This window comes from Cheilinus undulatus, linkage group 6 (assembly GCF_018320785.1).
Source record: "Cheilinus undulatus linkage group 6, ASM1832078v1, whole genome shotgun sequence".
In the NCBI taxonomy this organism is placed as follows: domain Eukaryota; kingdom Metazoa; phylum Chordata; class Actinopteri; order Labriformes; family Labridae; genus Cheilinus; species Cheilinus undulatus.
Window position 1 is genome coordinate 21,362,130 of NC_054870.1, and position 24,822 is coordinate 21,386,951.

Sequence of the window (24,822 nt, forward strand, 5' to 3'; positions counted from 1 at the left end):
GAAAAATGTAGGAACCATATCTGATCATAGGGGGTTTGTTTAGGGGTGTAAAATGTCTATATGAAGACATAAGGCTATTTCATCTAGCAAGCCATACTGAGGGTATTTTCTTGACAAATATCTCATTTTAATGGAGGACAACTGTACTCTGTAGTGTAGTTAGATGTTGGCACAGGTTTGTAACAGAGGAATGTAGAGGTGACTTTTACTAATTTATAGAAATTTTCAAGGTATGAGTAGTAAGAAAGATAGAGGTTTCAGTCACGTATGACAAAAGAAAAAAAATCTAGGGTTTAAATTTTGAATTTCCAAGTACTTCAATGAGTGCAATGAGGTTTAGTTACTCTTTGATGCTGTGTAAGGAGCCTTGGCAAATTTGGTATACCTGATAGAGGTCTGGCTGTAGATAGCAACTCTAGGATGCCACTCTTGCAGACCTCTACGGTGAGACATATCACCACCTTAAGGACAGAGGTGACATAATGTGCCTGAAAACAAAGATATAATGTGCCTGTACAAAGTATTTCTTGTTCCATTAATTTTTGCTACTTTGCAAAAGCTACTGTAGCTATGCTAGCTACTTAGTATTATTTTATAAGCTATATAGGTAATGTAGCCATGTTAGCCTTAGCAACATTAGCTTTAGCTCCATAAGCTTACATAGCTTCGTTAGCATTCGCGATGTTAGTTGGATTGGAGTGTTTTCATGGAGGACAAGCTTTTTTCCTTTAAGCAGACTGTTTGGTTGGCTATAACAAGTTTTGCAGGGGAAGTTTTTTAATTTTTAACTTTTGGTGTCCCAACCCTCACCCTAACTCTAACCATAAGTTTAATCCAATTTTATTTTGAAAGTTTCTGCATGTATTTCTGTATAGACAGTTATGGTGCCTGACAGCAGTGGTCTGCAAAGCAGGCATCTGAGAAAGGCGGTCTGCAGCCAGGCTGTCTTCTGGGGATCCTCTGCTCTGGTGTAAGGTCACTCTGTAGCTAAGACCAAATGATGAGACTAAAACATTACCAGCACTTTAACCACGGACAGAATGGGTTTTTGGATAATGTGCATGATAAGTCTGAAGGTTACTGCTGCTGACAGTGTGAGGAGTCAATAGAGAATGTTAATAAGACGACTGTTTATGTTGAAAGGCCTAATAAAGATACATATGGATGTCCACCCTGCTGCAGTGTAAGCAGCAAGATAAATTGCAAAGTATCTTGGTACACCGAGTCCAACATTTATTTTTTGAGATGATGAGCTGGCATGTATATGAACATTTTTCCCATAATAAATCAGTGTCAGAAATGTTTGAATGAGTTATTCACTTGCAACAAAGGAAAAAAAATTAGATTTTTTTTAGGAGAAACTGGTAAAAAAATATGAGAAAATTACTAACCAACTTAGTGTCTCAGATATAAAAAACATTTTTCTTTACATTTTTTTTTTCACCTTCCTAGTTATATTCTTTTATGACCCTTTGACTTGATCCAGTTAAATCACACCTCTCTACAATTAATAGCCTGTTCAGGTGTTATCAGCTAATTAAACGACTGTTGCATATCATGTTAGAGCACATACATGTTAAATTGATACCTCCAGTTCTGGCTGTTACCACCTTTTGATGTACATTACTTTGTATATTATTAATTTCTAACTAACCCACTGCAAAGAACACCCTGCTGTTTATTAGTATTGAGCTTAAATGCTGAAAAATCTACATACAGTAATTCTGAGTGCTCATATTCTGTGGGAAGCTCCAACATCCAGGGCTTTTGGAGTGGGCTGCCCAACGGTGCTGTGCTCTCATGCTGTTTGTCTTAAAGAAAAAATTAACAAGAAGGGCAAAAATTACGATAAAGAAAGGGAAAAACCCTGCAAGACAAACAATCAGCCAACAGAGATGTGGAATAAGATGCTGATGGATTTTGGCTGTGTCTTTTCATGGAATTCATTTATATGATGAGAGTTCATCTGGCGACCTACCAAACAGAATTCGCTTTCCCAAAATATATACGATAGCACATGAATGCAAAATTTGAGCTCAGAGCTGCAAGTCAAAACCTGAAGACGCCCACGCAGAAAAAAAGAGCGCAAGACTCCGCCAAGAAAATAGTCCCTGAAGACGTGATCAAACATCCATGACTTTTAAATTTGTGCATGAAAGTTTGAATCTAAATGTAGGTCTGCCTGCACACTTTGGTCCAAGTTATTTTTAAAAACACTTAATGTGACGACTGACATGTCTGTTTAACAGGACTGAACATTTGAGAAAATAAAACAGGAGAAAATCAGGAACTAGCTCCCTGGTGATAACACGTTTTAGCACAGAAAAAATACGAAGCCTCCTGCTGTGTTTAATAGAGATGATCAGCGTGGCCATAAAGTGTTTCTGACCAATCATGTCAAGCAGTTGAACCCACTCGCTGCACACTCAGAGTAAGCATCAGTGTCGGTTGTCAATGCCATTTTCAGATTTGCAACAATGCAGTTTGGCTCCTGGCACAAAGAAAGAGAGAGAGAGAGAGAGAGAGAGAGAGAGAGAAGCATGAACAAATTGATTTTCAGCTGGATTTCAGCTCTCCTCTCCCCAAAGCTTGTCTCCTTGCTTCCTCTGCTCCTCCTCATGTCTCCTTTCATCCTTGCCTTTTCTCTTTTGTCCCTCCTTAATTCTCCTTTTCTTTTGTCATCCTTTCCTTTTATTTCTGTGATACTTTCTTCTTCTGCTACTTTCTTTTCTCCTTTCCTTTCTCACGGATCCCTTCCTTTCTTCCCTTTCCATTTTCTTTGTCTTATTTCCCCCTTTTCTCGGTATTCTTTTCTTTCTCCTTTCCTTTTTATGCTGCCTTTTATCCTTTTCTCCTCTATATTTGTTCTTTCCTTCCTTGTCTCCTCTGTTAACTAAATCCCTTCCTTTTCTGCTAACTTTCCTGTTTTCTCCTTCTCATCTTGTCTCCTTGTGTCCTTCCTGATGATCAAATAATTCCTTCATCCCTAATTTCCTGTTCTTGTCTTCTACTCTTTCCTTTTCCCCTTTCATCCTTATGTTGAGTTCTTCCTCCCCTCTCTTCTAATTGCTCCTTTCTTTGTTTTCGTCTTTTTTTTCACCACTTGTCTCCTTGGTTTCATCCTCTTCACATTTTTAATCTGTCTTTAATCCCATATTTCCTACGCCCTACTCCCTCCTTTTTTTCCAGTTTGTCTATCCTATGCAAACTCTTTAAACCTTTTATACTCTAATTTACATACCACAATGCCTATTAAAAGTATTACTCCCCTAAGATGATTTGCCCTTTCATAGGTTTTCTTAATAAATCATGGCAGATTTGGAGAATTTTCTTTTTGACAAACAAAAAAAAAAAAAAAAAAAAAAAAAAAAGGTTTTGAATGTCAAAGTGACAACTGATTTCTACAAAGTAATGTCAACTGAATAAAATATGTAATGTAAAATAAGTGACAGTATAAATATTCACCCCCTTTAAGTTAGTGTTTAGTAGATGCACCTTTGGCTGAAATCACAGCACTGAGTCTGTGTGGATAGGTCTCAATCAGGCCTGTGCATCTGGACACTACAGTTTTTCTCCAATCTCCTTGCAGAACTGCTCAAGCTCTGGCAGGTTGCATGGTCTTGGCTTTCACTCAGCCACTCCAGAACATTCACCTTGTTGTCTTTAAACCATTTATGTGTAGCTTTCACTGTATTCTTGTTCACTAGTATAGTGTCTTGTCTGATGGCCAAAAGGCACCATTTTGAACCTTCTTCCACTTTACCATGGAGCCTTCCACATTCCTTTGGCCAGCTCTTGTCAAGACTCAATATGAGTTTTCTTCAACAGTGGCTTTCTCTTTGTCACTCTTCCATACTGCTTTGGCTGGTGAAGAACCCAGGAAACAGTTGTTGTATGCACAGTCTCCCATCTCAGCTGCTGAAGCTTGTAACTCCTTCAGAGTAGTCATAGGTGTCTAGGTGGCCTCTCTCACCAGTCTCCTTCTTGCACTGTCACTCAGTTTGTGAGGATGGCCTGATCTTTGTACATTTACACATGTGCCACATTCCCTCCATTTCTTGATGATGGATTTAACTGAACTGTTTTTTTGTATCCATCCCCTGTCTTAAACTTTTCTATAATCTTTCTCTAATTTGCTTGGAGTGTTCTTTTGTCTTCTTGGTGTAATGGTAGCCAGGAATACTAATTTACCAGTGACTGAACCTTACAGACACTGCTGTCTTTATACTACATACTATACTATTTATAGTACAAGACATATTTTCATTTAATTGACATTACTTTTGAGAAATCTATTTTCACTTTGACATTAAAGGAGTTTCTATTCAAATTATTTTGAGCATGCTTGATTTATAAACTCAATATAAGGGTAAAACATCCAAGGTGATGAATATTTTCATAGGCACTATACGTTCTTGATTTTATGTCATTTCTTCTTTCTTTTGTTGCATTATTCACTCTTTTTTTGTTCCCTTTGTATACTCTCATCTCTTTTGCCATTCCTACAGTCCTTTCTTCATTCAGTTGCTTTCTTTCTCTCTGAAATCATTTATTAGCTCTTGTTCACTTAATGTCTCTTTTCCTCTTCTCGCTTTCTCATCATCATCTGTTTCCTCCTATCCCCTCTTTTACTTTTGTGTCCTTTTATCCCCTCTTCTCCTTTGTCTTATTCTGTTCTTTGCTTTTCATCTTTTGCCTTTCTACTATCATTTTCATTCATTATTCCTTTTCCTCTTATTCTTTTATTGCACCTTTTCATCCCTTCCATTCCCTTTGTTTCAAATCTTCTCTATTGATTCCTGCTTCCTATTCATTTCCCCTTGATTTCTTCCCTCCCATTTCATTGGTTACTGGCCATCTCCTTTTCCTCTACATTTCCCCTTTCTTTTAACTTATCCTTTTGTACTGTCTTCTTTCATTGTCTTCATCATTTTTCCTTTCCTATTTTAACCTCTTTATCCTCTTTTCTCCTCCTCAGTGCTCCAGGCTCTGGTCCCATGTTCCGGTCCACCACAGTGGCAGTTGAACCAGCAAACCAGGCGGGATCAGACTTCGTGCAAAACTGGGCAGACATCCATACAAGTGGCTCCACACTGGGAACAAGTAAGACTCTTTTCAGCCTAAAAAGGCAAGCGGCGGGCTGCTTAAATAGTTAATGAGTGTGTGTTTGGTTTTGCTGATGGAGATATCACTCTTGATATTGAGGGATTAAACAGAGTGTGGTCTGCTGCAGCAATGCTGGAATATCTTCATCACCAGCAGACTTTAGAGACGAAATGAACGGCTCAGAATTCTTTGCACAAGATTACATTAAATGAAATAAAATCCACCAGGATGAGAGGTTATGGTTTGAGGAACAAGTGGTACACATCTTAACAACATGAACATGAACAAAGCAATTATATGCTAAATAAAAAATGGCTCTAAGGGCTCGGTTACTCTGGCAGAATTTCAGACCCAAACTTAATGTTTTCATTAGAAGAGCAACATAACACTAGCACAGTGTTCAACTTAGGTGAACTTTCTTGCACAAATTCCTGCTGTTGACCAATTGGAAACAATCCTGACAGGACTGACCTTTGAGATAATACAGTGCTGGAGATTTCAGGACTTAGAAAGCAGTGTAACTTAAGCTGTACTACCAAGATCTGCAGAGTGTAAAATGCTTGAAACAACAGATTTGAGTAAAGAGTGAAAGGTACATGAACATTTCCTCACGGCCTGCATGTAGTGACTGAAGGCTGTGACGCAGATGACAAGCATTAAACCTTATAGTTGAAAAAAGTTTAATCATCTTTTAATCCATTGACTGGATATAAAAATGGACAGCATGTTTCCAACTCCTCCACTTGCACTAAGCCAAAATATCCCCCACAAAGAGTGCTGACATCATGCTCATCACTTCATTGAAGTCAGACTGCAAAGTGCAGATCAGCAGGTGGACTTGCAATATTGTCATCCCACGCTTTCAGCCAACCAAAACAAACATTTAACCTACCCAAAAGGCACAAGTCCACACAGAACAAATTCTTGTGTAGGTTTGAAGCAGACACTCATGATTATGGAAAGTTTAATGGCTTTCATTTCAGTATTCAGAAGATTTCCTCCCACCGTTTATCCTCTACTCTGCTAATCCAGTGCATACAGTGCTGCAGGAGCCACATATGTCAACGGAGCTGTCAGTCATGGCATTGAGCCTGCTTTTAATGACATCAAATATATAATTAAAACTAAAATCCTCCAAAAAACATAAAAAGTGTATCAACCAACTTGTATGACAGAAACCATGTCTGTCCACAACTCATTAAGCTTTGATTGCAATCACAATGGCATTCCCACAATCAAAGAAACATGATGAACAGCAGTTACATGTAAAATGTGCTCCTAAAGCTGTCACATTAAGCTTACATATTAGGTATTATTTAATGAGTGGTAAATGGACTTGAGCTTGTATAGCCGATTTCTAGTCTTCTAACCATGCAAAGTGTTCACACTGCAGGTCAAACCTATCCATTCACACCCTTTTACTCCATGATTTTTTGCTGTGGAGAACTGGCCATCGTTATTATCTAATATCATTCATACACGACCATACCCCACAGGTTAATGGTTAAATGTCTTGCCCAAGGTTGTGGGCAAGACATTCCTTCCACTTGCAGGGCGACCAACCCTTCCTACTGAGCCACAGCACATGTAGATGAAAACTAACCTTTTTTGACATCCACTTCTTATGTACAGTGCTTAACAAATTTATTGGACCACCTGTCATAAAAATGAGAAAACATAAATATTTTAGAAATCTTTCAAAAATGTGTTTAAAACTAATAATGTTATTGTTATTTATTTGGCAAATAACAAACTAAAACAACTATAGTCCTTTTTCACACATAATAACCAAAACTTCATATTTTGTATGGCCTCCTTTGGCCTTGATAACAGCTTGCTTTCTTGTAGCCACAGATGTGGTTTGGTTGTAAAGTTTGTTAAAAAATGGTTGTCGGTGAAGCGATTACCACAGATTTAGCTGTAGTGGCAGTTTATCAGAGTTGGGCAACATTTCTTTATTAAAAGACGAGCACATTGATTGAGAATTGAAAAACAAAGTCTGTTTTAATCTGAAGACAGGACCTAGGACCACTGAGTAACTGTCCAGTTCTTTTACTCCTTAGCCTAGGTGAGAAGCTTTTAACACTGTCTGTGGTTCAGGATTGGCTTGGCCTGAAGAACATGACACTTGCAGCCCATTTCCTGGACCTGACTGTGTGTGGTGGTTCTGCTAAGTCCAGCCTCAGTCCATTCCTAGTGATGCTCCCCGAAGTTCTTGAATTTCCTTTGTATGACAATCCTCTAAAGAATGTGCTCATCCCTGTTGCTTGTGCACCTTGCCATAGATATGCTTTAATACAGCACTCTGAGAACAGCCTGCCCTTTCAGTAGTGACCTTCTGTGGCTTACCCATTTTGTGAAGGGTGTCAGTGGTTGTCCTCTGGACAATAGTCAGGTCAGCAGTCTTTCCCATGATTGCAGTTATGTGTATCAAACCAGAGTGCGAAAATAATGGCCTTTGCAAACTGGACTTTTCTACAATATTCCAACATTTTGAGATTAGATTTCGATGAGCTATAAGTTTCAGTGCAGCGCATTCCTCTTATATCTATGTGCATTGTAACCTTGCAAAGCAGACTGATAAGCCTGTTTCCTTGTTATTTACTGGCGGATCCATCTTGCAAAGCTCCCATCTGAGCCATTTGGGCCTGGTTAGAAAGTGACAGGACCAATCAGCAACGAGGGGCAATACTTTCAGGCGCAGCAGAGTCATGGCGTAAACAAGCAGCAGCAAGAGCTGGTGCAGTTATGGAGGAAATGATTAGCGTGGATGCTGCTAAAGCGCCAGTATTATCAGAACTAGACAACATTTCTTTGTCAAAAGATGAACAAAGAGCAGCAGTGAGTTGTTTTCTTTTCAAAAATGACAAAAGTCGAGTACTTACATGTCTATAGTCGCCATGTTTCGCGTTATTCCTCAGTAGCTGAGCACGTGCAGCTCAATAGCAGCTACGTCACGTGTTTTGTTGCTCTGATTGGCCCGTAGAGATGTGACAGACAGAACGTTCACCCAATCACACTCCGAGTTTTTTCAAAGCCTCTTCCTTTTCTCAAACGTTTCCTATTGAAGCTTTCCTAGATGGATGTGTGAAACAAATCCACTTGGCGTGTCAGGTTATTTGCATTATTGTATGTGAAACGATCATGTGGGGTCAGCATCTCCTTCTTCTGTCTAAAAACAGATGTTATTTTACTTTTGACATCTTTTGGAGCTAAGGACAGAACAAAAGAGATCAGCTGGAAGATGTTATATTGACGTCTTACATATTTTGCAAACAAGAGGCACAAGACTGACTCTTTTTACTAAGCTGAGCTGAATGATGAGGATCTCTGAAAAAGCTTGAATTTCCATTACTTTGAGAGAACTGGAAATGCAAGCAAGATCAGGGTTGACTCTACCTGTGCCAAAGTGTACTGACCCAAACTGGACTGCTTGGTGGAAAAACAGCAGAATAAAACATTTTTTCTACCAATGCTGGATCCATTGCACTGCTTTGCATTTGCTATGACTGTATCAATCACTTTAATCACTTTCGCTAAGCTCCATTTAGCATGCAGTTCATGCATTTATAAGTAATAACCACCAATACTTTTTTTAGCGGCACCTTATTTCCTGACATGTAAACAAACTTAACAGGCAAGAACCTACTCAGTGTAGCTACAGCTTAAACTGATTAAGTCAATATATTCTATCTTTGTAAATAACAGTGAGCCTTATTTAGAACTAGAACTTATATGACCTTATCCAGGTCAACAGCATTGCAGTCTCAATATGACTATGGAGATGTTTAAGCATACCTCTAACAGTGACGTAGTGTTATGGCTGAATGTTGACTAGTTGTATGCTGCTGTTGAAGTGTACAGAAGACTTCATTTTAAGGAGTTTTTACAGGATCTGAACATTAACAAAAGATTTATTTCAGTGCTGTCAGACTGCATCAATTTTGTTTTATGTTCAGCTGCAAACTGAGAGTATAAAAATCTCAGCCTGTGAATAAACACTTGAGTTTGGACTACTATACCCCAGTCAAATTTGTCTTTCAGTCTGGATTTGTTCTGATCTAGGGGGTGATAACAGCTCCCTTCAGTTCTTCTCAAAGGGATTTTAGGGTGCAGGATGGACTCATTTTTCACAAGAAATTCTTCAGCAGCATTTCTGAGGTTTAAAAGAAACAATCAATTTTCACCCTGTCTTTTCTGAGAATACAGCACTCACATATTCAGCCAGTTTTTCTTTTCTCATTTTTAAGTTAAAACAGAGGAAAAGTTTTGACAGCTGCATTTAAAGTCGACCCTCCCCGAGTGCTAAATCTATTTTCATATTTAGTGCAGGGAGAGTAATAATTCATTTGAAAGCGTCCCTCTCAAACTCAAATATTAAACAAAAGAGGTTTCTAGTGTGACAGAAGACCCAGCATGAGAAACTTTTAGAGTTATGACTCATCTTTAAACCTTCAGCTTGGAAGTAACTGTCTGAATCGTCCTACATGCTGTTTAAACAGATGAGTATCTGAAATGCTGTTTCAGAAGATGGATGTAGAAATATTGATATCATATGTCAGAAAAGATAGAGCCCTCATTCTTAATTTCTTCCTTTGTAAGTGAACCACGCATTCATCTCAGTGCTTATGTTTCACTCAAGTGCATCCTGCTGTCATGAATCACATTCAAATGTGTTTAAAGCAACAAAAGATTAATGGCAAAGAGCAGGAAAGCTGAATAAAGCATAAGCAGCTTACTGTATGCAGAGTGTTAAAGATGAGCGCTATTCTTCTATATGTCTCATTTCATTCTGCTTTGCTTTAGAGTCAGGTTAGCCACATAATCCTGTTAAGTTTTGCATGTAAATGTAACCAGTGTCATTTGGTCTAATCCTTTCTTTGCTCTCTCTCCTCCATTTAGATCCTAAAGCCTCACTCATCCAGCCTTTTCTTCCCCTGGACCCAACACTGGAAACCAGATTCCTGAGCAACACACAATGGGGGTACAGCCAGATGGACGCTGACAACGCTGCTACTGCCAAGTCCTGCATCCTCAAAAACACCCAAATGGACTACAATGACCTGACGGCAGCTGGGATTACTCCGAATACCACCACCAACACAATCATAAAGACCGATAAGACAACAAACTTCTACAATTCTAACAACAGTTCCCACTTTAATAAGATCCCCTGGGCTCATAATTATTTAAGCAACCCCATTACTCCCAATAACATCCCTACAACTGCCCCTAAGGCTGCCATTAATGGATCTATTTTCAACACCAATGTCACCAACTTCAGCAAGAAAATCCAAACCACAGCTGCAGGAACAAACACGACTAATATCAGCGGAGGGGGCATTCAGTCCATCCCCAGCAGAGTCCGTCCTGTGTCCTTCTCGCTGCCCAAAAGGAGCTGTGTCCTCCTTCATCAATCAGCTGCCGTCTTCATACAAGCTGGGCGAGGATCTGGCTTGTCAGGGAAGCAAGAAGGGTTGACTGCCCAAGAGCGAGCCAAAGATCTGACAGAGAAAGCCGTTCATCAGCGGCTCAAATCTCCAGTATCCGCGGACGTCAACGGTGAAGGTGTGGATCAGTGGGACACTGGAAACCAGTGCAGTGTGGACGATAAAATAGCAATCCAGCTGTGTGAGACTGAGGGGGGAACTGAAGATGTCTCGCAGACTGGTACCAAAGTTTCTTTATGTGATCATAGCGTGATCAGAGTTGAAGACTCTGTTGTGAGCGGGAATGCAGCCCAGTTCTCCTTATGTAATGACAATGGGACTGGAGTCCAAGTCAGCCTTGAAAGTAGGACTGGAACTCATCTTTATTTAAACAGTGGCATGTCAGGACAGGTTACTGATATTGTGAGCACAGCTGAAGATAATAATTTAGTTTGTGAAGACAGTAAGGCAGAAACACATGAATATGTGGACAAGGAGACTGAGACAAACCCTACACAAGAACTGCTTTGTCCTTCAACTGCTCAGCCTCAAACACCAATTTCTACTTTGAATGAGCTCAAAGAGTCTTCAGTCCAAACACAGCCCAAAGAATCCAACCTCCCTCCACCAAACTGTGCAAAAGAATCAACTCCTTTAATCCCAAATCGTCCCAAAGAGCCGTTTTGTCCTGTCCTAAGCCGAGATGGGACCAGGGTTCTTCTCTGGCCGTCTGAGATGGTACGATACACCAAGACCTCACCCTCCATCTCCTACAGCATCAATCCTCTACTTTATGACTTCAGAGCTCATAACAGGACCAAGGAAGGGGCTGAGGAGAAAAAAGAAGGGCTGGAGGAAGGGAGAGAGAGAATAAAGCCGTCTGTGATCAAACAAACCAACTGCCAACAGAGGCAGGAAGTAATGGAGGGAGAGAGGGAAGGGAAGATAGATGAAAGGGAAGACAAGGATAAAGGAGGACAGGCAGGAAATCCTGAGGAACTTGTTGCTGGTTGTAGCGGTGTCGGTGCAGTTCCTAGTGGCAACGATGAAAGTGTTTTAAAACTTGTTCCTGTTTCCATCGAATGCCAACTTGCGCCAACACCGGGCCATCAAAAGCGAGTGAGGAAGAGAAGGAGGGGGAGAAGAGGAGGGGCAAGGAGAGGAGTTAGAAAGAGGGGGAGAAGGAAAAGAGGAAAAGGGATGGATAGAAAAGACTCGGAGAGAGTAAGGAGGACAATAACTAGTCTTTCTGAGAATCAGATGCTTGAGGGGAGAGCAGAAGAGAGGTTGAAAAGAGAGGGCACAGAAAAAGATGAGAGAAAAGAAAAAGGGCTATTAAGTAATCTTGCAGCGCATCGGCTGGTAGGAGGGAAAGAAAAGAAGATGAGGGAAGACGAGAGACGGATAAGAGGAGATCAGACGGAGCAGGAGAGGGCAGGTAGAAATGACGAAAAGAGAGGAGAGCTATTAAGTAATCTTCCCGTGAATCGGTGTAATCGGTGTAACCAGCTGTGTCTGCAGGTGAAAAGGGAGGCCAGCCAGCATCAATCCCAGCAATCAACCTCTGGGTGGGGCCAGGGGCTCAGAAAGCTCCTCAGCAGGGGTGCAGCATGTAACTCAGTGATTAGCCCCGTCCCTGGGTCTGTTATAGAAATGCCACGCTGTCCTGCAATTACACCCGACCCTGCTCAGAATGACAGAGAGACGGGGGAGATGAACAAAAATACACAAGCAGGGAAGAAGGAAAAGCAGGGAGAAGAGGAGCAAAGGAATTCGAGGCAGGCGGAGATAAGAACTGTTCAGGATGCTAAAGAGAGTGTGTGTAACCTGGTGATTAGCCGCGTTTCTTTTCCCCGTCGAGAAGCAGCACGAGACCCTGAAATTTGTCTTCTCCATACGCCTCATAGGGAAACAGCATGCGATACAGCGATTAGCCTTGTCCCCGCTCCCTTTAGAGAAACAGCATGCAGTCAAAGACAAACAATACCTGCAGGACACAGCGATCCAGTGTCAGGCCCAGCCCCAAGCTGCTGCACACATCAGACAGAAACACAACAGAGAATTAGATCAGCCTCTGCTAACACAACGCTCCCAGGTGATGGGAATTCAAAGGAAGTGATGCCAAAGAGCACGGTAACAGCTGGCAAGAGGAAGATGGAGGAGCTGGAGGCTGGGGTAGCACCAAAGAAAAAACGGAAAAGAGGAAGGAGACAGCCGAGGAAACTTGCTTGTGCATTGAGGACTTGTGCCCAGAGACAGGATAAAGCTTGTGATGCACTGATGTCTGACTCTGGCTTAGATCAGCCCTCTTGTATGCAATCCACAATACTTTTGGACAACTGCACGAGTTGCAACATAGCTGAGTGTAGTCAAGAGGGCAAGAGGAGAGAGAAAAACAACTTTCTTTATCGGACTAAACACTTAGGGTGTCATCAAACAAATAACATAGAGGGAGCATTTAGTTACAACCCCACTGGCAAACTGAGTACTTACTGCTGCTGTGATGACAGTAAAGATGGCAACTGCAATGTTGACAGTCAATTTGGCTGTGATTCCTCTGGAGGTGAGACAAAGATAAAATGCTGGAATGAGAAACCTTTCAGCGGTCCTAACACCTGTAACACGCCAAATGACCACACACAAGATCAGAATAAAAACCTTAAGAGCGCAGGCATCTGCAGTGCTACCTTTGACAATCCTTGCGACACAAATGACCAACATAATCCAAGCTGTAATGGCAGTGAGATCAATCCTGAGGTTTATTCAACCCATCTTTACTCAGTTTACTCAGCCAAAGAGGGGGACGAACCCACCTGTGACATGGCCACTTCTGTGGATTTGCTCACCTATAGCACTGATAATGCACATACTGACCACTGTCAAAATGGAAAAACATGCACTGATTCAAATTTCAGCAACCAAGATGACAACATACAAACCAAAAGTAGCTCCAGTGAGGATAAAACCAAACTGCAAAGTCACAACCTTTCAGAATCAGCAACTGATTCCAAAAAGAGTATTGATCAAAACAGTGGCAATCACTGCAATGATACTGATGATGGTCAGTATGATCATTTCAATAGTAATCATGTTGCTAATTTTAATCACTGTGTGTATAATGGTGTTAATGCAGCAAATGTTCCTGAACTCATAAGCAAGCAGAAAGAGGAGAAAAAGATGGTGAGAAAGGAGGAGGAGGTGAAACAGATTGAAAGCAAAAAGGTGAGGGAGAAACAAGAAGAGTGGGAGAAAGAGTGGGTGAGGAGGAAGGAGAAGGAAAAGGAGGACAGGGAAAGAAGGAAAGAGGTGGATTTTGAGCATCTTTACCCAGAGAAGAGGCCTTGTTTCACTCATACCTTCCCTCCACACTGCATCCCCTTCCACGGTCCACTCCTCCTCCCGCCTACTCTCTCCTCTTCCTCCTCCTTCTCCCTCCATCAAACCATCATCCAGCATCATCTCTCCCTCCTGCCACCTCCATCCCACCTACCCATCCCTTCGTACCCTCACCTGCTTCCTTCTTTCTCCCCACATCTCTCGCCTCTCACTCTTAATCCAACACCTGCTCCTCCACCACCACCTCCTCCTCCACCTCCCCCACCTCTTCCTCCTTCTTTCTATGCCTCATCTCCCATCCAGCTCCTTGATGCCCCTGGTCCATATCCACTTGCAACACCGTTTCACCCCTTGCAAAGTCACCATCCGCCTTTGTATCCCGCGCCCCATCCGACAGTTGTTCCCTTACAGATGTTGTTCTAAAGAAATGAGTGAAGCAAAGACACATGAAGACGGCCATTTTTCTCAAAAACATCAAAGGCATCAGTTAGGAACAGTTTTCACTTGCACACTTGGAGCTCATCTAAAATGTGAAGTCCAGAAGACTTAAGTAGAAAGCCAGACCTCTGGTGACCTCACCACCCCACCAAAACACTCCAAGCACTGATTCACACATCAGGGAAAAAATGATGGCTAATTATCTTCATCAGTGGCAAGCCTGCTCGAAATGAGCCTCAGGTGTGCAGCCAGAGGAATCAGGGTGGGAACACACAGCTGGGCTTGTTTCCCTCATCACAAATTAGTCGCTGTCTCTGTTTCTCTCTTGGCCATGCTTGTTTTAAACTTTAATGGAAAAAAATCAAACTATGGTCTGTGGCTTTAAAAGACAAACCCATTGTTGTAAACCCTCGGATATCTTCAATCTATGAGGCAGAATCTTTGTCTTGTTTAAATTTCCATTTTTCTCTCTTAAGAGCTTCCACTTCAGTTGGTGATTTCCTTCTTTTTTCCTGAATGACTCTAAAGATGGATGTGTTGCTCTCAGCAGAGGGTTAGTGAGAGCCAGTGACCCACATTACTATTTAAACCAGCGTCTGAAACGATAGCATTGGTTACTATGAAGTGACTCTATGAAATGTTGATAAAAGATCCTGAGTTGTATCTTCAGTATTAATAGTAGCGATGAGGTTAAAATATCTTGTACTGGGAGCATTTATATTTGATTTCCATGCAGTTCTAACAAATAAGGTCCTTCATTCATGTTGTTTCCATTTGATAAGATCTATTTTCATATCAACATAGCACAAAAAGTAAGGAAATCTGTGTTTGGTAGATTATTTCTTTGTTGTAGCAATGCTTTTTGGCAATACATCTTTTACCATTGGAAGGCCTGTTTATTACCCTTTTAAATGGTGCCACATTTGTAAGGAACATGCATTTGTGGGATGAGCAGCAGAGCTGAGTATGTGGGTTACACCCTTGAAATCTTTTCTGCCAATGCCCAACAGCTAATTCTGCCCTTGACTCTTCTTTGGTGGATCGATAACAATTTATTCATTTAACAAATAGGAGCCTCAGTAGTATGTGGAATAACCATAGCCACAACAGCCTGGCACCTCCTCTTCATGCTGGTCACCAGCCTGGTCACACGCTGCTGTGGGATGGCATCCCATTCCTCAGGCAGCATTTGTCGCTAGTCAGCCAACGTGGTTGTGTTGGTCACTCTGGTACAAACAGCACGTCCAAGCTGATCACACAAGTGTTCAATTGGGCAGAGGTCAGGACTGCTGACTGGCCATTCCATCCTCTCCACTTGTAAATCAACTTCCACTTCTGGAGGTGGTCTCTGATAAACCCCGCTCCGTGGGGGATAGCGATGTCATTTGGAGGATAGAGTTCTTGCTGACAGGGTGAGGAAACAGTATTCTTGGGTTGTCATCTTTTTGGGACGCCGACTTCCTGGCCTGTTTCTGACATGCTCCGTTATATGGAACTTAGCCTTCAGTTTGGAGATGGTACTAGGCCTCACTTGAAAAAAAGACACATATTAGTTTTGTGGAACACCAGCTTGAAGTTGCCCTATCACAAGAGCCCTGATCCAGATCAGTCAAATGTGGCATGCCAATTCTTGGAGCAGACACCTACTGAGTACCAGAAGCCCAAAGCAACAGTCAATAGCAACAACAAAAACAGCTGTTTGGTATTGGCAGAGAAGATTTGGCAAAATTTTTCTTGGCTGCAACCCACATACCCAGCTTTGCTTCTCATCCCACAAATGTTCCCTACATTTGTGGCACCATTTAAAAGGGAAATAGGCTTTCTAACGAGATAAGATTTATTGCCAAGAAGCATTGTTACAATAAAGAAATAATCTATCAAACACAAATGTCCTCACTTTAGGTGCTAAGTTTAGTTGCACTTAGGCCAAATTAAGAAAAACAGCCTATTCTCATTACTTAAGGTTAAACATGACAACATGAACTTTTAACATCACTTTCATCAATGACATCAGGGTTCAATCCTAAATAACAGTCATCTCTTTATATTTGACTGATTTTAAGATTATGCACCTTATATAAGGTTTGAATTCACTGTAAGAAAAGTCATTAATCAAACCTGATTCAATCATTTACCTCACTTAACCATGGAATTATGGAGTCCAAGCCTGAGCAAAGCATGACTATTTCCTGATGCTTACCTAGTATTTTTAATTGTTACCATGATAAGGGCCACTTCAGATAGTCAGTAGGAATCTCACGAAAAAATAAATTGTCTTTGAGCACGCGGTACAGTCAAACCTAATGTTCTGTCAGCCATTTTGTCAAATCTTCGCAAAAAGCTCTGCTAATTTCAGCCTCCTTTACACAGTACAGGATCTGGGGATACACATTCGAATGAAAGAAACAGCAGTTTGGTATTTTGTATTGATAAGTTGTTGGCAGTGATTAGCAGGATAAAGACAAAATAAAGATTAAGCTTTAGGTTGCACCCTGGAGCTTCATGTTGTTTTTAATGAAGGTTGGGCACAATTCATAACATTTAGTTACACTGAATTCTGACTTAACAATAGAGCCCTGCACAGTCTGTCCATAAGGTGCCATGTACTGTACAGTCTACTGAAATTGATCTGCTAATGGATCACTACACCTATGCTACAAGGACCTTTTAAATTATTGTTTAGGGCATCAGAGATGGCTGATAATCTGATGTCTCTACCTGTGCTGCCTTCACCTGACATTAGAATGACACAGACTAAATTATCTGTAAAGTCAGGTGTAATACAGGCAGGGTTTTTATCTCAGCATTCATGATGCTGTCATTAATGTATGAGCTATATTTCAGCCTGTTCAGAGGTCTGCCTCTCCCGAAGTGACTGCTTCACATCAGGGCAAAATGTTAAGTTTAGAAATAAGCGTTTGCTCTTTGATTTTGAGGGACTGAGTCCAGCGTCTGACCTTTACTCTTGACGTTTCAGGCTGTTGATTTTCTGCCAATCTCACTCCACTGCGGCTGCACTAAAAATACCCCAATGAGGTGGAAAACTTTACATTTAGTGACTCATCCATGGAAACAAAGACCAAAGCACACGGGGAAAGTGATTCAGCATGCCATGTGGTGCACACTGCTTTAGGAAGGCTTTGGAGAGTCAGATGAATACAGGCACTGGGAGGGTTTGATTGTCAGAAAATCACCAAACTGCTATTTTTAAATTAAAGTTCCCACCCCTGTAGTCATTCATTGGTTCCAGTTGGACAGGTTATTCACTAGATTGTTTCAGAAACACTGCTAGCACATGTAATGTCACATATAGGAAGTTTAAATGGCTCCTTCTTCACAGCTCTGTTAAATCCGAGCATTCCTACAGGGTGGATTTCTCCTTTAAAGTGGTGGGTTAGCATGAAAGCACATGGGAATGAGAGTATATCAGACCTTCTGCTCACTTCAAATTTGTCCTCTCTTGGGTTTTTATGCTCCTTCTTTTGTCATTAAATCAGCATAAAAACCTCACAACTAATAAAACGTGACAGCGACTCTGCATATGCAGTGTTTGGAGAGTTTTTAGAGGTCTGACTGGCAGGAGAAACGACGAGGGAAGAGCAGAGTGACTCCCACACTTACCAGCACATTTGTTTTTCTCAGTCGTCTTTTCTCCCTCCTCTTAAGTTGAACATCTGGCTGAGATGGCTTTGGGGCATAACTGGCAGCGCTGATCCATCTCAACGAATATAGATTATTCTGGTGCAGACGGTGATGACAAACAAACAAAAAAACCAATAAAAAATATGCATGAAAAACGGTCCATAGGAAGTGGATTTGTGGGTGGATCGCCATCCTTATTCACTGAGAGTTCCTGCCAGCACTGTAAATGGTTTTGCTTTTATTGATCCCATGGGTTTGAGCACACACTGTTTTAACATTACAGTTGTCAGCTGCAGCTCTGGCCTCTCTGTTTGTCATGACAGCATGTGACACAGTTCTGACACTGGGGACATAGTTGCAACTCTCCCTGCTTGAGGTGTTCATGAGGAGAGTTATTTACATAAAACTCTGAGTGCAGGAAATTAGAATCATATTTAGCCGGCGTGTTAGCACTTGTGATCTCTCCCTGTAGCTCTGTACCTCGAGGGGTTTGTAACCATATGTTCTCTAAGACATAGTTTTTATTTATTATTGTGATAAAACTGTGTAAAGTAGAAACAAAAAGAAGCAGTTATTCTACGTATTTTTGTAGAGAAACCTCAGTTGAATGAGGCAAGGTTTTTGTATCATGTACTCTGTTATTTTAGCGAGTAAATTTGCTTCACTTTATTTGTCCTCTTGTAAAGCTGTTGTACATATGTTCTTTAAAGTCCTTGTTATGAATTAATGGGTTGAAATGCCATGTTTGAGTTCTGCTTGGAAGCAATTTTGTCAAAGAAAATGTCTTAAAAGTACCTGATGAACTTAGCATTTTTTAATGTGTAATCTAGTCTGAGCAGACTCATAACTACAGATATTATCCCTGCTGATATAATAGATCAAATTAATCTAGTGAGAAAAAACAAATTACTCTGAAAATGGAAATAAATCAGTGCAATTAATTATTATTTCTGTGTTTTCTTGTCATTGTTTTTCATTTAAAGAGAGTAAAACATCACCTGTCACTGATTCCTTTCATAAGAGAACATCATGAGCATGCAGACAACAAAAACAGAGCATACAAGTTACACAAGTGTACAAGGTTTTGGGGCCCTCCGTAAGGAAAAAGGTTCAAACTGTCCTCCCTATCTGCTCCTATACGAAGGTGTCCAAGTGTTCAGCAAAGTTCACAACATGCAGTTTGGAGTTTACAATTTAAACAGGGTCCTATGATTTCTGCTTTGACAGAATCACCAATGAAATTGGCCTATAAAAATATCATCCACTATGAAATCAGCAATATTGTGCAAAATTGATTTAATTTGCCTAAAATACTGTTTTTGTTTGAAAAAGGAACATATTTTTGGTAAGAATATTCCAGGGTGATCTCTAAAGTATGGCACTGCCTGTGCATACTTAATGGCCAGGTCTCAATGTCCACACTCACTGACTTTGAGGTGCGTTCCCACTAAGTTCGTGAGGGCTGTCCTACTGTCAAATTGTAAAGTGTGTGAGGGACTTTTTGAGCCCTTCATGCATCCTTTTTGCGAGTCAATTACACATGTTTCATAGCATTATGACGTATGACAGGGATTCCCTGGGGAAACGCACTAACAAAGCTGTAAGGAAAGTGAAAAGAGTGAAATGATGAACAAGAAACATGGAGGGTGAAATCAGTGTTGACACTGCAAAACAGAAGAAGCTTTCCTTTAAGTATAGAAAACGGCCTTCATCCACTGAGGAAATAGGCCTATGGGGAAGGCACAATTGGTTTTATATTTGTTTTTTTATCTGTGCAAGATGCTTGCTGTCAAAAAAAAAAAAAAAAAAAAACACAGGGCTGTCCCTTTCCTATTTCTACCACTACCAGCCCTCACAGTCTTATGCTCTCAACCACTTTCCAGGTGCCGTCCGTTAAGTCCATAAGGGCTCAGGGTTTAGGGAGGGGATTGAGACTGAGCCAAACTCTCTCAGGTTTTATTGATTGTCTTATAATGTAGGAAATATTTTGTGGAGTGATTTTAGTTTTCATCAGTGTGTCCAAACTATGGCTCACGGCCCAATGAGGCCTATAAATAAATTCAGTAAATTTACTAAGCTAATTAGCTTAATATTATTTTTATTTAATCAGTGGAAATTTTATTCATTAACAAAAACAGGACACTCTCTTTTATAAGATTAGCATAAAGTTAACAAAAAACAAGGAATTCCAAAAAATAGAGACAGAAAAAATAGATTTAAGAAAAAGGAGATGTATTAGGGCCCTACTAAGAGGTAAAGTAAATTTAAAGTAAATACAGTAGTAAATTCTGCCCCTGTTGCTCACCTCTGGGGTGCTGTCACACCTAACTTGTTTGGTTCACGAGGTCAAATCCTTGCATTAGTTCAGTTCATTTGCTCTGGTGTGAAAGCAGACAGCTGAACTCTGGTGCAGACTAAACCAGACCCAAACCCCTTGAAAAGCTGGGTCTTGCTCTGCTTCCATTCGCGCTCTGGTGCAGTTCATTTGTGGTGAGAACACAAACCCATCTCAATCTTGCCTAATTTGGGAAACACTGGATGACAGTAGTTTCCGTAGCCAGAGGAATATGTGTTAAAAACCACAGAAAGAGATGAATGAGCTTCAGCAATAATCATGCAACAATCAAACAAGTGTTTTCCCTGTTCTCTCATCAGGACACTGCCTGTAGGAGAAATATCACAAAGGTCATGGACAAAAAACATTCCCAGCAAACTGAAAGGATGAAACATAAAAATGGATTAGGGATAGATGATATTGAAATTTTGCTGATATCTGATATACTGATACTTACAAACTAATTTTATCAGTTTTTTTCATAAACAGCAAGAAATTGCCCAATCAGAGAGCACTCTCCAGGCTCATCATACATTCTGGCTGGCTTGTATATGCCCCCATATGAACACAGACAAAACTTGATGTCAAATCAAACGGTGTAAAAAACTGGTCCTTAGTTTGGACTAGATCAACTGAACTAAAGGTGTGAAACATAACTAAAACCATCATCACCGCCTTAATTTACGTCACTTATGAGGAAGAAGAAAGTGACATCGCCAGCCTGCTCTGTGTTTTTATGCAGCACAGGATGCTGAACTTTTGGTCATGATGCCACATACTTGTTGCACCAATGTAAGCACTACCACTCTGAAAAAATGGTACTACACTGGATTTCATGATTCCCCCCTACTTTAAATGACAAAATCTGTGAGGAATGAAGATAAAAACGCAGAAAGACTATACAAGTTAATTCTGAAAAATATCTGTTACCTTTAATCCAAATAAAGGTTATAAAAATAGAAAAAAGGCGACTCACACTCCTAGCGTTGATCAAATGCTTTGGGACTGAGACTGTGTGTGTTACGTGTGCGTTTTGTGTAAGCATGTGTGTGTTTCTACAGAAGCCTCCCAGACAGCTGGGACCATCACGTTCAAAGACTAAAATAGCGTCATAAACTCAACATGTTCAGCACCTGGGGCTTTGCGATTGTGTGTGTGTTAGATGTACGTGCAACATATTTCCATCTGTCCGAGTGTGGATGTGATGGTGTGTGTTTCTGCGTGTGTGTGTCTTAGGGGCATGGAAGCATCAAACGTAGTAAGTGTGACAAGCCAAGTTCACTTTATAACCGAATCAATGGTTCTCAGTAATTTGCTTCGGTGACCTTTAAAAACCAACGAGAAACCTTGTGACATTAAAACTTGACTGTGTGATATTAGTTTCTAACGTGAGTGTGACTTTTGGCCCTGAACACGGCTTCTTATCATCTTTGTGACTTTTTTCTTCTTCGCACACTTTTCCGAAAGGTTGGCGGATGCTTTGACTCATTCAGGCACTTCACGCTGGATGAGTTAATAGACTCAGTGGTGCTCCAGCAGCCACACATTATGGTTTACTTCCTGCTCTTCAACCACAGAAACTACTCAGAAACATGTTAAGAAAACCTCAGTGGTGGTTTCTTGTGTACTTCATCAGCAGCAGCGAGACACAGCTCGCCCATGAATGGGCCATTATGGCTGCTGTCACTCTATTTGGACTCAACGAGAAACAAAACCTATTTAAAGATTCATGACACTTTCTGACAAAAATAACTCAAGAATGATTTATGAATCATGAGAGTCTCAAGGTGAGAAGATGAAAAAATATTTCCCAGGATTATGGTTGGCACTCTGAATGAACACAAAAGATGGCAGTAATGAAAGAAAAAAATAGTATGACGACAAAAACGTGTCCAAAAAAAGCTTTTATTATGGCGCTATTAAATAGTGATGTTGATACTGCAAACAAGTACTGTATTGAAATACATTTACTCTAACACAGAGTTGGCCCCCCGTGGGCAGCTTAACAGCCTCCACTCTTCTTGGAAGGACTTCCACTAGATTTGGAGTGTTTCTGTGTGAATTTGTGCCCATTTATTCTGTAGAGAATTTCTGAGGTCAGGCACTGATGTTGGACAAAAAGGCCTGGCACGCAATCTCTGTTCAAATTCATCTTGAGGCAAGGTCCAGTCAAGTTCTTCTCCACTGACCTCATCAAACCATGTCCTTATAGTCCTTGCTTTGGGGCACAGTCGTTTTGGAATAGAAAAGGGCCTTCACCAAACTGTTGCCACAGGCTTGGAAGCATAGCATTGTCCAAAATGAATTGGTATGCTTAAGCATTAAGATTGGCCTTCACTGGAGATAAGAGGTCTAGCCAAAACCCTGGAAAACAGCATCAAACCATTAACCCTCCTCCACCAAACTTCACAGTTGGCTCAATGCAGTCAGACAGTTCAAAAGCTCACAGACAGTTAAATTATGGTCCTGTTATGGTGTGTTTGGGGTCAGTTCAGTAAAATGACTATTAAGTGAAATGAAAAAATCATGATGTCTTAAAATGTAACATAAGGGTAGTAGTATCAATTAAGAGGAACAATCTCCATCCATCAACTTATATGTTTTTTTTTATATTTGTACTCAGATTGTTTTTTTCATTATCATACCCACACTGTTTCAGTAATCAGTGAGCTTGTGCCGCCGTTAGTGCCAGGGTTCTCTGTTTTTTTTTTTTTTTAATGAGGCAGCGTTTCTATCTTGAGAATACAGAAATCATCTGTACCTTGGACAACCTTAAACCAGGTCTAAAAAGTCTACAGCCTGTGAAGTTTGTCACACACAAGATAAAGTCTACCATCTACACAGTTTATACATTCATTACATTTTCTGTCTTATTCTTTTGTGCAGATTCCGAAAGGTAATAAAGATACACTTTTCTACCTAAATTTGGAAATGTTTGCCATGTCTTTTTGCTTCTGATGGTGTTGGATGCTTCGATGAAACATTACTTAAATCCTCCATCAACATATTTGACAGTGTCCTATGTGAGTTCTGTTTGTTTAAGGGTAAATGAGATTAGTTTACTCATAGATACCCCTGGTACTTAAAGGGAGTGAGAGCTGACACTTAATTTATTCATCCATCCTTACATTTTCTTCCACTCTTTATGGTGGCAGCAGGCTAAGCAAGCCAACCTGGATGTTTTCCATCTTCTCCTGGGGGATTTTGAGGCATTCCTAGGCCAGGTGGGATGTATAAAGAGTGACCCTACCCCTACGTAGTAAACTGGGGCAGTGCCCTGGAGCTAGACCTTGGGGGAGCTTCATATGGAGCATCTGTTTGCCAGGCTTCTCTTCATAGAGTCTAAAAATATGACATGGAGCCATCACCCTGTGGGCCCACCACTGGAAGGGATGGACTTGGGGTCAGGTGAAAGGCAAAGGTGTGGACAACCAAGGTGGGGAGCTCAGAGTAGAGCTGCTGCTCCTTCACATGATGTTAGTAGAGGTGGTTCAGGCATTTGACCAGGATGCCTTAATGGAACTTCACTGTGCTCCGTACTTCCCTTTGAGTTTAGATTGTGTGGTGCATAATTATCAAATGTAGTGGAGCAAACCCAAACCATTCTGTGCATTGCACTTTAGATGGCATGCTATGCCATCAAAATAGGGCCCTAATATTCTTCTGTTGTTCAGTGTTAAATGTCTGTAAAAAAACACGTCAAACACATTTAAACATTTGATGTAACTAAGCCTTCGTTTGTTGTTCTTTGGAAAGCTGCTTTACCTCTGTGTGTATAGAGCCACCAATAACAGCTTTCAGCAGTTGTCTCTCTAAAGCCCTTTGATTTGTTCTTTTCTAGTTTAAATCAATGTAAAGACACAATAATGTAGAGCCGCACAGCAAGACAGTTAAAATGGGCATCAAGCATTAAGATTGTATGTAGCAGTTTGAGGTGATGACTGGATTTATTTTATTTAGAGAACAACAGTCCAAACTAAAAATAAAATGTAGTACAGAGGAAATTTTTTCCCCTAGACTTCTCTGTTTAATTTCAATATAAAAGAGTTAGCCAGTTTTTGACTGGATAATGTAACAATCTTGGATTTCAGGACCACACAACCAGTTAAAAGGAATTATTATTTGTTATATTATGATTTTAGGTTGTAATGGTTGTGAAAAGTATGGGCCTAATTATCCATCGATGTGGATCTATACACCAGTTAGCCGATCAAATATCCAATCAAATTGATAGAGTCAAAACTTTGAGCTACACCACCATCTTTAAACTATGCTTTTATTTTGAAAATCCCCTCAGAACATTTTTTTCGACAATTTCCCACGCATCATCTTAAACTTTCAGACAAGCTATAAACGTACAATCCCAAACAGATAGTAGATGAGATCAAGAGGATGAAGAAGATATCCACTTCTCTCTCAGCTTTGTGGAAATATTTCAGTCTTAGACTACACCAAGGTGGGCCTTTTCCCCCTTTTTTAGCCAATTACATTTGTATTTTTATCTGTATATGATCAAAAAAGATCAAATAAAATAGT

At 40.6% G+C, this 24,822-nt stretch overlaps 1 protein-coding gene across 1 annotated transcript in view; it reads left to right on the plus strand.

Moving 5' to 3' along the window:
- LOC121510831 overlaps nucleotides 1-18,898 on the plus strand; it is a 100,960-nt gene extending 82,062 nt beyond the window's left edge. The window contains exons 4-5 of the mRNA XM_041789095.1: nucleotides 4,979-5,103; nucleotides 10,009-18,898. Coding sequence (XP_041645029.1) covers nucleotides 4,979-5,103; nucleotides 10,009-14,294 — 4,411 coding nt within the window. The 3' untranslated portion in view covers nucleotides 14,295-18,898. The remainder of the gene's footprint in view (nucleotides 1-4,978; nucleotides 5,104-10,008) is intronic.
- The last annotated feature ends 5,924 nt before the right edge of the window (nucleotides 18,899-24,822 follow it).